The sequence below is a fragment of the Salvelinus alpinus genome, chromosome 27, assembly GCF_045679555.1.
Source record: "Salvelinus alpinus chromosome 27, SLU_Salpinus.1, whole genome shotgun sequence".
NCBI classification, from domain to species: domain Eukaryota; kingdom Metazoa; phylum Chordata; class Actinopteri; order Salmoniformes; family Salmonidae; genus Salvelinus; species Salvelinus alpinus.
Genome location: NC_092112.1, coordinates 43,946,594 through 43,961,857, shown reverse-complemented (window position 1 = coordinate 43,961,857; position 15,264 = coordinate 43,946,594). Strand labels below are relative to the sequence as shown.

Here is a 15,264-nt window from a genome sequence, read left to right as displayed (position 1 = left end):
GCCATTCGTATTGCCTCAGAGGCTTCCAGTCTCATTGTTAGACTGCCGCGAAGGGAAGAGTTTATTTCCGATCATAAATGGATTTTTACCACTAATAATTAAGTTTGACGTTAACCGTCCTTCAAGTTGAACGTTTTTCTACAGCTCGAGACAGTTGCACACACAGGGACATACAATACCCATCCTTCTGCCCGAGGACATCAATACATAAGGAGCTCTATTGAAAAAGTAAAAGTCGATGTGACCTCGTAACATATAAGACACTAAAATAACTTCAGTATAAGTATAGCCTACATAAAATGTCCTACTTAAATAGGATAGTACTTTAGTCTGTGTCACAATGGATATTCGTCTCCTCGCTCTGCTCCCAGCCCAGACCACTTCAAAACGTGTTTTGATAGCATAGCATAGCTTCCTTTACCGCTACACGAGCAGCAGTACAAGCTTAAGCCACTTAATCAGTCGCTTCCACTCCACAGGCACATATAACAGCATATACTGTACAAGTGTCCAAGTGTGTCAGTGTCTCTTACCTCTCTACATGGTTCAGGTTTCCTGACACGCCCAGTCCTCCAATGGTATATAGTTTCCCGTCGTACACCAGACTGTTGTGTCTGCAGCGAGGCACCGTCATACGAGACACCAGGTTCCAGTTGTCCAATAGAGACATGTAGCACCACACATCAGTTACCGTCACACCCGACTCTGTCCCACCTTAAAACACACACACACAGAAGAAGACACAAGTCAGCTACAGTCGCATCAGACTCTAGCAAAAAATTCAATATACTTGAAACAAATGTTAAAAATATTGAGTTGAAGATAGTTTTTACTGGTTTCCAAAAAGTAATTATTGAATCGTTGTAAGCAGGGGGCAAATGTAACAAGGTACCACCAAGTGGGGGATGGTATCTTGGTGGTACCTTGTTACATTTGCCCCCATCTTACAACGATTCAGGAATTACTTATTGACCCCTTATTTTTACAAGCATAACCTACATTATGTGGACACTTGCTCATCGACCATCTCATTCCAAAATCATGGGCATTAATATGGAGTTGGTCCCCCCTTTGCTGCTATAACAGCCTCTACTCTTCTGGGAAGGCTTTCCACTAGATGTTGGAACATTGCTGCAGGGGCTTGCTTCCATTCAGCCACAAGAGCATTAGGGATGTCAGTCAATGATATTAGGCGATTAGGCCTGGCTAGCAGTCGATGTTCCAATTCATCCCATAGGTGGTCGATGGGGTTGAGGTCAGGGATCCGTGCAGGCCAGTCAAGTTCTTCCACAACGATCTTGACAAACAATTTCTGTATGGACCTCGCTTTGTGGACGGGGGCATTATCATGCTGAAACAGGAAAGGGCCGTCCCCGAACTTTTGCCACAAAGTTGGAAGCACAGAAACGTCTAGAATTTCATTGGATGCTGTAGCCTTCACTGGAACTAAAGGGCCTAGCCCGAACCATGACAAGCAGCCCTAGACCATTATTCCTCCTCCACCAAACTTTACAGTAGGGACTATGCATTCGGCAGGTAGCGTTCTCTAAGCATCCACCAAACCCAGATTTGACCGTCGGATTGTCAGATGGTGAAGTGTGATTCATCACTCCAGAGAATTCATTTCCACTGCTCCAGAGTCCAATGGCGGTGAGCTTCACGACACTCCAGCCGACGCTTGGCATTTCGCATGGTGATCTTAGGCTTGTGTGCGGCTGCTCGGCCATGGACACCCATTTCATTTAACTCCCGACAAACAGATCTCGTGCTGACGCTGCTTCCAGAGGCAGTTTGGAACTCGGTAGTGAGTGTTGCAAGCGAGGACAGACAAATTTACCACTGTACGCACTTCAGCAGGTCCTGTGAACTTGTGTGGCCTACCTCCTTTGTTGTACCTAGACGTTTCCACTTCACAATAACAGCACTTACAGTTGACCGGGGCACCTCTAGCCAGGCGGAAATTTTGACGAACTAACTTGTTGGAAAGGTGGCATCCTATGACGGTGCCACGTTGAAAGTCACTGAGCTCTTCAGTACGGACCATTCTACTGCCAATATTTGTCTATGTAGCGTAGCTTGGTTTGAAAGCAGCAAACAGAGTGGACATTTCATTCATTCTCTGCAGGGACACACACAGTCCTCAGCCATGGTTAGTACTACTGTACACTGCTGATTTCCCCACTGACTGCCTGCCTCCCCACAGACACACACGTGGGCCGGTGGACCTGGCCTAACACACATTTACATTTATATGAAATGAGGTAGAGGGGAACATGCAGCAGGACGAATCCTAGCAGTGCTGTTTCACAGTCCAATGTCAAGGTCTAACTCTGTGTAGGAGTGTGGAAGAGAGAACAGCTAGACCTCTGGAGGAACACAGATCTAAAATAATAGGAAGAAATATCAACGTTAACATTGTGTGAGAATGTGTGTGTTTGTGTGTCCATGCATGCATTGCAGTGTGTTTGCTGCAATCCCCATCATTAGCCTACCTGACAGGTAGATGTTGTCCCCTGCTGAGATGACGCTGAATAACTCTCTGTCGTAGAAGGGCAGGCTGGCCAGTGGGTACCACTTACTGTTCTGAGGGTTAAAACACGTCACCGCCGTCAGAGACCGCTGGTTCATACCGATGGCCTGGCGACCACCGATTAACACTATCACCTCCGCCACACCTTGAGGTAGAGGGGGGTGAGGGGGAGAGAGAAGAGAGGAGTGAGGTGTGGGAGAGGGGAGGGAAATAAGGCGGATGGATGGATGGATGGGAGGAGGGACGAGACAAAGATAAACTGTGTTTGCAGTACCATACGGTGAGTAGATTTATTTTGGAGTTTCTGTTAAGATAAGAGGACCCAGCAGTTGAGCCTAAGTTGGAAGTTCATGTGCAAAAATACGGGCTACTTATATATCGATAGGATAGTTAGGTTCAAGCAATGTTTGTGACAAACAATGAGTCCATTTGTGTTGGGAAAAATGGAGGGAAATGTCCCACATGACAGCTCAGAGGCACATTGTTTCTCAAATGGGTTTTGGTTGCCTAAACCGGGTGGTCACTACACGTCTTTCAAAATCCTAACATCGCTGAGCCTCTCACATTAAACGACCATCTTTCCTGTCGTTTTTTGTTGTTGGTGTTGCCAATGTAGTGTTGCGCACTCTAAACGATGTGGCACAGACACACTACAAGATTCTTCACTTTGCTGCCTTCTTCGATGGGGTTTAAGGCGGTTGGCATCCAATGTTAATGGTACATTATTGCCCACATCTGGACGGGGTATTGAATAAGAAACAAAAAAAAAAAAACATTCCGGGAAAGGGGGAAGACGACATACAAAATAAAACACGTCACCAATTGTATTTATTTTTAAACAAAAAAATATCAGACTTCTTCAATCACAGTCCACTCCAAAATACATCCCTACACAGCATCGGGGGCCTGTGATGGGGCTACATTCACCGACAGGAGTTCTTGCACGGCCTTGGCTGTGAAATCACAAAGACCACAAAAAATGTCAGCTGCATTCACAGTTTTCTTACACTTCTTCTCCGCTTGTGCCGTACAGTTTATGACCATTGCAATGAATAATACAAAGTCCACATTTTAAACATGTAGCATTTCACTCTCCCTCAGTTGACGAGAAACCTTCACTGGTCGTGGTGGCTCTACCACCATTGCTTCTTCCGCGCCACTCGTTCCTTCCAATCTTCTCACCGCCTCCAGATAGGAGACACGCTGGACACTCCTTACTCTTGCCATCCCATTCTCCTTCACCCTAACAGGGCACTCCAGGAATTCAGGCTCATGTTCACCTCCACAGTTGCAGCATTTCCCTTCATCTGGCCTACAATATTATTCCCATCTGCACACACTTGACACAAATCTTTTACATTTATGACACTGAAGGGTCTTGTGCACAAAAGCTCTTACAGGAAATCTCATGAATCCTAACTTTATATGAGACGGGAGAGACTCTTCATCAAAGAACAGTAAGCATGGATGAAGTGAACTTATTTTCTCCATCCACCATACAGGTCAGTCGACGTGCACCAACCACTCAATCGATGTCTTCAGTTATGTGCCCCACCACCAGAAATAACCCACCTGATAGGTGCCTTGCTACGAAAATCCCTGCAGGGGGAAAAATTCCACTCTGATATTTTAAAACACGCTTCTTCTGCTCCGCAGACACACACAAAAAATGGTGTGACTCTCACAGTCTCCACACTTTCTTCCAACACATTCCAGATTTTCCTGGAGACGATAGACGGATTTCCCAAGTAGCATTGATCCACAACCCTGACTCCGACCGAAAACGAGTCTAGTGGTTTCCTATTTTATAACATAGCTTTACTCGTCGCCAATGTAACCCACTCATTCTCACTTTCTGTACTCTTAGCTTCACTCGTCTCACTAGCAGTTTCAAACAAAACCTCTGTTTCCGCCATCTTCCGTTCCCATACCATGCTGTCTCGCGATGTGATACGATGTAATGTAGTAGTTACGAGCTGTGGCTCATAGCAGCCCCATAAACGTTTAGTCAGATGTTCACGCTTGCCATACAGAGTTCAAATATCTAGCCAGCATTTTGAATTGTCAACTTCAGAGCTGTACCGATTTGACACTTCGGCATTGGTTGAAGGCAAGTACAAAAGCATACTAGTAGTAGTCATCGCTCCTGCTTGAGAGTCTACACATTCTGGGTGATGCGAAACAATGTCATCTCACTGGCTTCTTCTCTGGCGAGCTCTCATTGGCTATTGCTGACCACCGTTCTCAAAAGTTGTCGTTGCACGTCTCACACTACAAGAGCATTGCCGATTTTGTGTCGATAAAATCGAACCGGTTTGAAAATATCGGGACGTCTGGGACAGCTTGGTAGCCCTTAGATTGCGTCTTTGACCGGCTCACATTAAACGAGCGTCGGGGGTTGGCCGCGCACCCCAAGTAAGCAACGACATGGGGATTTTGTCTCCGATCTCAACAACTTGTCTGGGACAGCTAAATCCTGGCCAGAATCGTGTAGTGTACACCCGGCAAAAGAGACAGGATTTTGGAAGGCTAGACACGCGAGGCTCGCCTCTCTTTCTCCCTCTATCCATTTCCACAGATAACACCCCTATCTCCATCCCTCTCTCTCACTCTCCTTCTCCCCCCACTCACTCTCTCTCTCTCTCCATTACCACAAATAACACCTCTTTCTCTCCACACTTATTTATCCAGCTTGCTTTCTCTCTCCTCTCTGGCCTCCTCTCTTCTCCGTTCCCATAGATAGCACACAGATAGCACTTCTCTCTCGGTGCTAGTGAAACTCACAGCACGCCCTCAATCCTTTACTAAATCAATATGCTAAATTAATGTGTGGGTATTCAAGAACAGCAGCACTACAAACACATCATTTGAATTCTGGGTCTCATCTCAAGGAGTGGGCATTCAGTGCGGCACATCCATTAACCTGTTTGTGTGTGTGTGTGTGTCTTTGTGTATTTTGATCAGTGAGATCTCTGTGAGTATAAGTATTCTCTTCATGTTCAGTGCTCAACCATGTGTTCAGCACACTACCAGCATCTCATCTCCACACACACACACTACTGTTGGCAGACGATGTAGTTTGTGTGTGTGCGGGTGTGTGTGTCTTGTCCTACGCTGTACAAAAACACCACGTGTTTCTCCAGGCCTCTTAGCCCTCAACAGCAGGTAGACAATGAGAGAGGAGAGGAGAGAGACCGAGAGTGCAAGGGAGAGAGCGGGAGAGCCAGAGAGAAGGAAAGAGATACATTCCTCAGGAATTCCATAGCTAGGATTCTAACCACTGGCTCATTTTCCTGGATCAATACTCCAAACCTTCTCCTCTCCTCCCTTGTTCCCCTGACAACTTCTGTCCACCGCTCCTTTACCATCTTTCCCTCCCTGTCATCTTTTTTTTCTTCCCGAAAGCTGCTCTTTCTCTTTCCTTCTTTTCTCTTCACCCGTCTAGCTCCGGGGCTGTGAGAGCACCGAGTGCTTTTGGTTTTGATAAAAAAAGAAAGGAGGAAAGAGGAGGGAAAAGATAAAGCAGCACAGGAGGCTTTAGTGGGATGAGGAGAAGTAAACGCTGGCTCGGACACAGGCCTATCATGTATCATATATCAATGACATACCGCGTACACTGGGATAGGATGGCTGGAGAAATGCACTGCTTCTTCTCTCAAGGATTATGAGAGCAGTTGAATTGCAAATGGGGCCACACATGTATGCGAGCTTCACCAAATCATATGAATATGTGTCGCCATTGTAACTACAAAAAAAGATATGGTCGAAGGAACACTGACGGGATTATTAAAGCAGGGAAATAGTGACAACATCTATCTTTTGTGTAGGAGGATGAGATGAGAGCAGTGTAAAAATAGATTTAATGCTGAGTGTAGATCTGAGGTATTCAGAGTGGCAACAGCACACCCACAAGGTACTATTTGCAGGCATACTGTACATCCAGCTGATATAGGGCTTTTACAGGATTGCTGAATGGGTGACTCTCAGTCCTGAGGTAAATGCCAACCATGTACGTCTACAGTACATGTACTATATGAAACGTATTGAGTGAACATGTGTTTAGATCATAAATTCAGCTGATGGTGTAGTTCTCTGCTCGGAGGTAAATGCCAACCATCTTAACACATAATGGGACATGCATCATGTATTGGTTGAACATATGTGTTTATGTTAGAATTTACCACATATCAACCTGAAGGTTCATGCATACACCAGAGACAGGGGGATAATTGCCAAGACAAGCAACTCTCGTTTTAGTTCTTCCCGTTGCAGAATGTTTTTGCTAGTGAACATGACATCTGGCCGGTAGCCTCTTGACCCCTGCTCCCTGAGGTCAAACTGAGAGACGCTTCTCAGCTCGTTAGGGAGGTGAAAAAAACCCATCTTGCCCTCTCTCTCCATCTATCCATGTGTGGCTAAAACGTCTTCCCGAGAGTTGTGAGACAGTGCACTCTCCTTGACAACAGACCCACACAGGGGCGGCTGTCTGTCAGCTGCTGAAACGACATTGGGGGAGAAGGGTGGATGGAGTGAGGGATGGAAAGATAGAGGGATAACTGAGATGCTGACAGCCTGTGTTTATTTCCCGTGTCGTGACCATGAGAGGAAAGGGAGAGGCAGGGGGCGGGAACTCTGAGAGGTGAGCTGCCCACCCGCTGAGCATTGGCAGAACACACACACAACCACACACACCGCTCGTCTCTCTGCTCCCATCTATGGTTGAAAAGCTACCTGTAATTGACCAAAGTTATCGGTAATCTATGGCATTCTATCATATTAAACACCAATGGTATTCACTAAGTTTAGGATTTATATTTAGGATCATGTTTTACAGCTTTGTCATTCTGTGTATGTTAAAATCATAGTTGTTTTAATGTTACATGCCACACAGAAGGCCAGAGATAATTACAGACAACGGTGATAATCAGAAGTAGCCAAAAAGGCCACTAGATGTCATCTGGTAAAATTACATATGTTCCTTGAAAGTTTCTAGGGCAGACCCCCAGAGTCCGGTCTTAGCGCAAAGTCACAAGCTCTGTTAGTCGGCTACTGCGTAGCAACCTAGCGGTGCCAAAAGCCCTGGTCTGCCCTAGAAAGTGCATTCTGAAAGTTTTCAGACCCCTTCTTGTGCATCCTGTTTCCATTGGTCATCCTTGAGATGTTTCCACAACTTGATTGGAGTCCACCTGTGGTAAATTCAAATGATTGGACATGACTTGGAAAGGCACACACCTGTCTATAGAAGGTCCCACAGTTGACAGTGCATGTCAGAGCAAGAACCAAGCCATAAGATCAAAGGAATTGTCAGTAGAGCTCAGAGACACGTTTGTGTCGAGGTACAGATCTGGGGAACGGTACCAAAAAAAATGTCTGCAGCATTGAAGGTCCCCAAAAACACAGTGGCCTCCATCATTCTTAAATGAAAGAAGTTTGGAACCACCAAGACTCTTCCTATAGCTGGCCACCAGGGCAAACTGAGCAATCTGAGGAGAAGGGCCTTGGTCAGGGAGGTAACCAAGAACCCGATGGGAGAACCTTCCTCTTGGAGTTTGCCAAAAGGCACCTAAAGGACTCTCAGTCCATGAGAAACAAAATTCTGAGAGCTCTGGAGCAGGTTTTCATCAAGGATCTCTCTGTATTTTGCTCAGTTCATCTATCCCTCGATCCTGAGGACTGTCCCAGTACCTGCCGCTGAAAAACATCCCCACAGCACGATGCTTCAACGTAGGGATGGTGCCAGGTTTCCTCCAGACGTGACGCTTGGCATTCAGGCCAAGAGTTCAATCTTGGTTTCATCAGACCAGAGAATCTTGTTTCTCAAGGTCTGAGAGACTTTAGTTGCCTTTTGGCAAACTCTTAGCGGGCTGTCATGTGCCTTTTACTGAGGAGTGGCTTCCGTCTGGCCACTCTACCATAAAGCCCTGATTTGTGGAGTGCTGCAGAGATGGTTGTCCTTCTGGAAGGTTCTCCCATCTCCACACAGGAACTCTGGACCTCTGTCAGAGTGACCATCGGGTTCACCTCCCTGACCAAGGCCCTTCTCCCCCTATTGCTCAGTTTGGCCGGGCGGCCAGCTCTAGGAAGAGTCTTGGCGGTTTGAATACTTTCCGAATGCACTGTAAGTATATTTTAGCAATTACATTTACTTTTGATACTTAAGAATATTTAAAACCAAATACTTTTAGACTTTTACTCTAGATGTATTTTACTGGGTGACTTTCACTTTTACTTGAGTCATTTTCTATTAAGGTATCTTTACTTTTACTCCAGTATGACAATTTGTACTTTTCCCACCACTACACACACACCCCCCCTCCCCCGCCACCCTTCTCGGTCTCTCCTTGTTCTCCTCCCTGCCCCATGCTGTGCCCCCTCCATCTCCTCTTTTCCCCCTAAGGCTAAACCCTTCTAAGGCCTGCTTCATCTGTTTTTTTATCTCCTCTTATCTCTATCTCTTCTCCTATTTACTCCACAGTTCAACCTTGCTCTCTCTATCCATTCTCTGTATATCTCCCCTTGATCTCTCCCATTGCCCCGTCCTCTTCCTTTTTGACCCTCTTTCTTTTCCCTCAATCTCTCTCATATCAATTCAATTTAAGGGCATTATTGGCATGAGAAACACACGTTAACATTAGCAAAGCAAGCGAAGTAGATACTAAACAAAGGTGAAATAAACAATATCAATTTACATTAAACATTACACTCACAAAAGTTCCAAAAGAATAAAGACATTTCAAATGTCATATTATGTGCAAATAGTTAAAGTACAAAAGGGAAAATAAGTAAACAGATATCGGTTGTATTTACAATGGTGTTTGTTCCTCACTGGTTGCCCTTTTCTTGTGGCAACAGGTCACACATCTTGCTGTTGTGATAGCACACTGTGGTTTATCAAAATTGGGTTTGCTTTCGAATTCTTTGTAGATCTGTGTAATCTGAGGGAAATATGTGTCTCTAATATGGTCATACATTTGGCAGGAGGTTAGGAAGTGCAGCTCAGTTTCCACCTCATTTTGTGGGCAGTGAGCACATAGCCTGTCTTCTCTTGAGAGCCAGGTCTGCCTACGGCGGCCTTTCTCAATAGCAAGGCTATGCTCACTGATTCTGTACATAGTCAAAGCTTTCCTCAAGTTTGGGTCAGTCACAGTGGTCCGGTATTCTGCCACTGTGTACTCACTGTTTAGGGCCAAATAGCATTCTAGTTTTCTTGTTAATTCTTTCCAATGTGTCAAGTAATTCTCTTTTTGTTTTCTCATGATTTGGTTGGGTCTAATTGTGCTGCTGTCCTGGGGATCTGTGGGGTCTGTCACTAAGCCCCACTCTCCCTTTTTCTCTCAGCCCTCTCAATCCTTCTCCTCCTCCTCCTTTCTCCTAACCTTATGCTCTTTCTCCCAGGGAGGTAATTTGGTATGGTGAGGATCAGGAGGCCAGGGGCCTCAGATACAGTGTGTGTGTGTGTGTGTGTGTGTGTGTGTGTGTGTGTGTGTGTGTGTGTGTGTGTGTGTGTGTGTGTGTGTGTGTGTGTGTGTGTGTGTGTGTGGCCCCTGCTGTGAGGGTATTCTGGAAAAGAATCAGGGAGCGTGGTTGAGTCTATGTAAGTGTGTGCTCTAAGGGTATTCTCAGGGTGTGTGTTAGTGTGTGTGTGTGTATTTGCATTTGTGGCCTGCTGTGAGGGGACTCTAGCCAGCCCCTGAAAGACACAATGCGACAGGAACTCAGCACTAGCAGGTGATCTGCCAGCGCACACACACACACACACACTAAATGTGACCATTTAACCTACCTAAGACTTTACAGCAGCTTCAACCTCATACAATATTCATCCAGCCTGGTTATGTGAAAATCATTGCATGTGTGGATTTGGTGTTTGCGTGTGTGTGTTCTGTACACTGCATAATCTAGCTCTCGGAAGAAACTGAGCCAAATCAGCCAGCCAGTACTTGATCCTCTGGTCAGTGGTCAGAAAGCTATGTCGTCATGCCGACAGCCAGGGGGTTGAAATTCACTCCCCATATTTAGGCCAGCGGTCAGAGGACATACTAGCTACAGTAACATTTAAATGTACGATATGAAAAATGATGTATTTGTTCAAACTTTCACCAATAAGACCCAGAAACATCAATGTCTCCACCTTTATGTTCTATTCTCGGCTCTTCTACATCTTTCCACACTGCAAGAGATGAGATATGATATGCTGAAGGGCATTTCCGACGCTTTGGCATAGTGTGTGTCTCCCAGCCATTCTCAAGCGGTGCGGACCGTGCCGCTTTCCTTTTCAGACCGTAGCACAGAGTAATATCACGCTACATTGGATCTTTAAAACAAACCAGCCTGAATAATCACTCAAACTAGGAGCTGGACACTAGCGCGCACGCACGCGCACACATAAATACCCATGCATATGCTCGCAACTACCCAAAATAACAAACCCTATAATTGGCTTCCAAATTCACACAAGTCCCATCTCCCAAATGAATTGCTGGAGAGGACGTGGTGCTTTAGACGATAAGCCGACAGACAGAACCGAATAGTATGAAATACCGACTTTTGATCTCTGTGCTCCCGTGTAGGAGTCTAGTGTGAATCGGTTGTGTGCGTGCGTGCGGTTCTCATTTCTGTCTCAGTGGTGCCTCTGTCTCTTCAGTCTCTTCCCCAGAGGGCCGAGGGGGACAAGAAGTGTGAATAAGATGATGATGTCACCACTCCAAATGTAGGGCTTCAAGAGTGTGCGTGTGCGTTAAAATCAGAGTCTGACTTTAACCTCTTTATATAGTCCTCCCAATATCTTCACCACCCTAGGCCTGCAGGACACTCACTTTACTAAGTGTATTTTTACATCATGACTATCACTGCTTGAAGGTTACCGTCCTCCTGGACAGCTACAGGGTCTGCAGGCTTTTGCTCCAGCCCTGCTCTAACGCCAAAGCCCCGTAGAGCAGCTGATGAACTGAATCAGGTGTGTTAGAGCAGGGCTGGAGCAAAAGCCTGCAGACCCAACAGCTCTCCGGGCGGAGGGTTGGACATCCTTGGGTTATATTCACCGATTCATTTCATTTGAAGATGACTGTATTTGACTACAGATTCATCCTTGAAAGTTGATTGCTCACCTGTCTACCACAGTTCAAAGCAGCCGCTGGCCTCTCCAACCAAACACAGCATTTGACTGCATACTTAAGACTGGAGCTACTGTATGCGAGTCTAAACCATGATAAAAGTCAGCGCTTGACCAGCTCAGACCTGCTGCAATGCGGTTTGTTAGCTCTCCCCTCTCTCTGGTGCTGTGTATGCGTGTGTACAGTATCTGTGTGTGGTTTATTCATTTATTTTGTAGATTCTGGGCTTGTGGCTCGTGAATTTTATATTAGTGTACAGAAAAGTGCAAATGGTCACAGAGATGAGAATCTAATTTCAGACCTTCCCCCTGCTCTAGCCGGTATATATTAAAGTATATGTGTATATAGCTGGGCCCAAGCACTGTATGTGTAGACTGTGTGTGTGTTAGTGTGTGTGTATAGAGTGGGGGTAAACGTCCCGGAGTCATTTGAGCTCATTTGTCTGCGTGTGAGTACACTTGGCTGAGCTAAGTTAACGGTTTGGCCTTGCTCTAGATTTTCCTTTCTGGGGCTGCACTGAGCATAGCTGCTGTGAGGAAGGGGTTTGACACGTGTTTGTGTGTCCGAACCAAAACCGAACCAACCTCAAAAAGCACTAATCGCTCAGCACTACTGTTCATTGATGGAAAAAATAATGACTGTGGTTTACGTCTCGTCTCAGTAACAGATCCTTGTTAACATGCAGGAGACAGAGGGATCAGAAAATAAGACTAAATGCAGTGCCTTCGGAAAGTACTCAGACCCCTTGGCTTTTTCCACATTTTGTTACATTACAGCCTTATTCTAAAATGGATTCAATACATTTCTAAAATCCTCAGCAATCTACACACAAAGTGGAAAAAAAACGATTTAATCAATTTCAGAATAACGCTAAAGTAACAAAATGTGGAGAAATTCAAGGGGTCTGAAAACTTCGCAAACGCACTGTTCATCTATGGGTGTAAACTTCACACATTCACAATGTAATCCCTTCCTCAGAATACCTAATGACAGATAATCACTTTGCATACAGTATACTGTCTCTAATTAGCCAATTAGTAGTTAGGAGAGTCACCGGAGTGATGTGTGAATGGTTCATTATGAGTTTTAGGCTGTGTTTACACAACCACCCTAAGAACCCAAATCTGGTTTTCTTCCAATATCAAATCACTTTTTCCCTGACTGTCCACACTCAGTTTTACATGTGACCCATATCAGATTAGTGCATTCACACTGATGAAGCCTCTGAAGTAGCACACAGATACCACGCTCATTTCCTGTCAGTGTTGATTCAAATGTTGGGGTGGTTGTCATGGTAAGGGCAGAACAGAGAGAAAAAAAAAAAAGAAGATCTGAGCATCCAGACAGAGGCCGCATATGGAGGGTCGGGATTGAGATCCATTTGGGCTGCGTTTAGACAAGGAGCCCCATTTTGATATTTACTTCATTAGTTGGTCTTTTGACCAACTAGCTCTCACATCAGAATTAGACGTTCATCCATTTTTAAGTTGTTCCAAACGTCAAATTTCTAACTTTTTAAGGTTAAGTTTAGGCATTAACTCTGAATTTAAGGTTATGGTTAAGTTTAGGCATTAGGTATTAACTCTGAATGGTTAAGATAACGGTTAAGGTTTGTGATATGCTCAAAATCTCAAAAACGACTGTGTGTCACTGGATTCGAACATGCAACCTTTTACACCAGAGACAGATGCTCCCCGTCCATAATGCCCAAGCAAAACCCAAACCTATAAGAATTGAGCTGCATGTCGAAACACAGCCATATGGAGGTGGTATAAATCGGAAGTGAAAACAGTGGCCGGGTTTTCACACCATCTCCCGACGTCCTCATACATGGATGGACGTCGAATACTAACTTAATATCACGGACGACCTGGCTGCTTTTGACCAATCAGATCAGTTGTGATAAAGATCTGATGTGAAAAGATCTGATCTGATTGGTCAAAAGACAAATTAGTAGAAAAACCATATGGAGGTGGTATAAATCGGAAGTGAAAAGATCTGATACCATGTTTGTTTTTTCCTTGTTTACACATTAGGGGAAAGAAAGGCATCAGATATGCAAATAATTGGCAAAAGATCTGAATTAGCTAGCTAGCAAATTTAGCTGGCTAGCAAACGGCTGGTAGATCCATACACGCATTGCTAAATGTGCGTACCGGTACTATACAGCCAAACAAATGTCTGTACCCTTACTTGCAAACTTTATGGAGTTGTTAGCTGGCTAATTATTTTCCTCTTGGATGTTGTGTTTACAATTGCAACCTTTTTCAGGCAAATTTAATTTATAATTCAACATAGGCTAGCTAGTTGCTCAGGGTTGACAGTTTTTGCACTGGAGTTATCGGAGCTATCGTTGCACCACAGTATTGTTGTCTAGCTATGTAAATTAGAATGACATTTTACTACTGTTAACGTTCATAGCTGACTTGACTTGGACATTTTATTTTTTTATAATACAGTAGCCTACTTGCTTAATACTGGCTGAAATGGATCAAAGGGTGGCTGGCCCAGCGGCCGCTTGAAATCTCTCAGGCAGCCTAGCACGTTATGACGGCTTGCATGGGATTGTTTACAAAAAAGTAGATCTGTCGGACCGACGAAATACATTAATAAACAAACTGACGTAGCTGATTTTGACTTACTGAGTCTGGCTTTAACTAGTCGGAATTAATGCCTAAACTTATAACCCCCACTCCCGGACAACTTTTAAATACTCAAGTCATACTGTGAAATCTTGCTGTCTATAGCAGGTGGAGAGAAAGCGTCACCGTGATAGGATACTGATGTGGCCTGATGTGGACAAGAGCGGGACAGGAGGAGGAGAGAGAGAAGGAGATGGAAGAGGATGTTGAAGAGGCAGAGGATGAGAAGTAACAACAGAGGGGTAGTAGAGGAGGAGGATATGGGAGAGTATGGTGTGCTGGTGAACTGTGTATCCTGCTGTGACACCAGAGATAGCTGGCAGGGAGATAGGTCTACGTACGGACACACACAAACACAGATTGAGAGCACTGGGAAAGCAGTGTTTCACGGATGACATCACGCCGTTTCCCTTTTTTTCCTCTCCGCTTGAGAGACTTATCTTCCAAGCTCAGGTGGTGCCCCATCTTTCAGGCTCGCGTGCACACACACACACGCGCACGCACACACGCGCACGCACACACGCACACACGCACACATGCGCACGCACGCACACACACACCATTCCCTCAATTTCTCTCTCATTCACCCTCAATTTCTCTTTCTCTCCCATCCACCATCTCATCCTCCCTCTCTATCCTCCTGCTGACACAGGTCACTGCTGGTCACCATTAGGATTACCGGAACTTTCTCTAGGAGCAGCCTCTCCCAGCCTCCATGTCCCTCTGACTCAGCCCCGCTGTGCATCTCAGAGCCAGTCAACAAGAGGACCAGATGGCCAGACTGACACCACACTCAATCAGTCACACACTAACCAGGGGCCAAGCCTGACTAGAACCCTGAATAGAGAGGTTTGACCTCAGATGAGAGAGAGACTGAACAGAAACCTTGATATCATAATGAATTATACAAAAACAAATTGGGGGGGGGAAGTCTTTGAGAGCCCTCCCCCCCTCCCTAAAACCACTACCCCACTCTGCA

General features: G+C 45.3%; 1 protein-coding gene across 2 annotated transcripts in view; it reads right to left on the bottom strand.

Moving 5' to 3' along the window:
• LOC139556636 (kelch-like protein 29) overlaps nt 1-15,264 on the bottom strand; it is a 325,217-nt gene that overhangs the window by 42,010 nt on the left and 267,943 nt on the right. For both annotated transcript variants that reach the window (XM_071370836.1, XM_071370835.1), the window contains exons 11-12: nt 2,493-2,675; nt 534-714 (exon numbers count right to left, since the gene is read on the bottom strand). In XM_071370836.1, the coding sequence (XP_071226937.1) occupies nt 534-714; nt 2,493-2,675 (364 nt within the window). The remainder of the gene's footprint in view (nt 1-533; nt 715-2,492; nt 2,676-15,264) is intronic.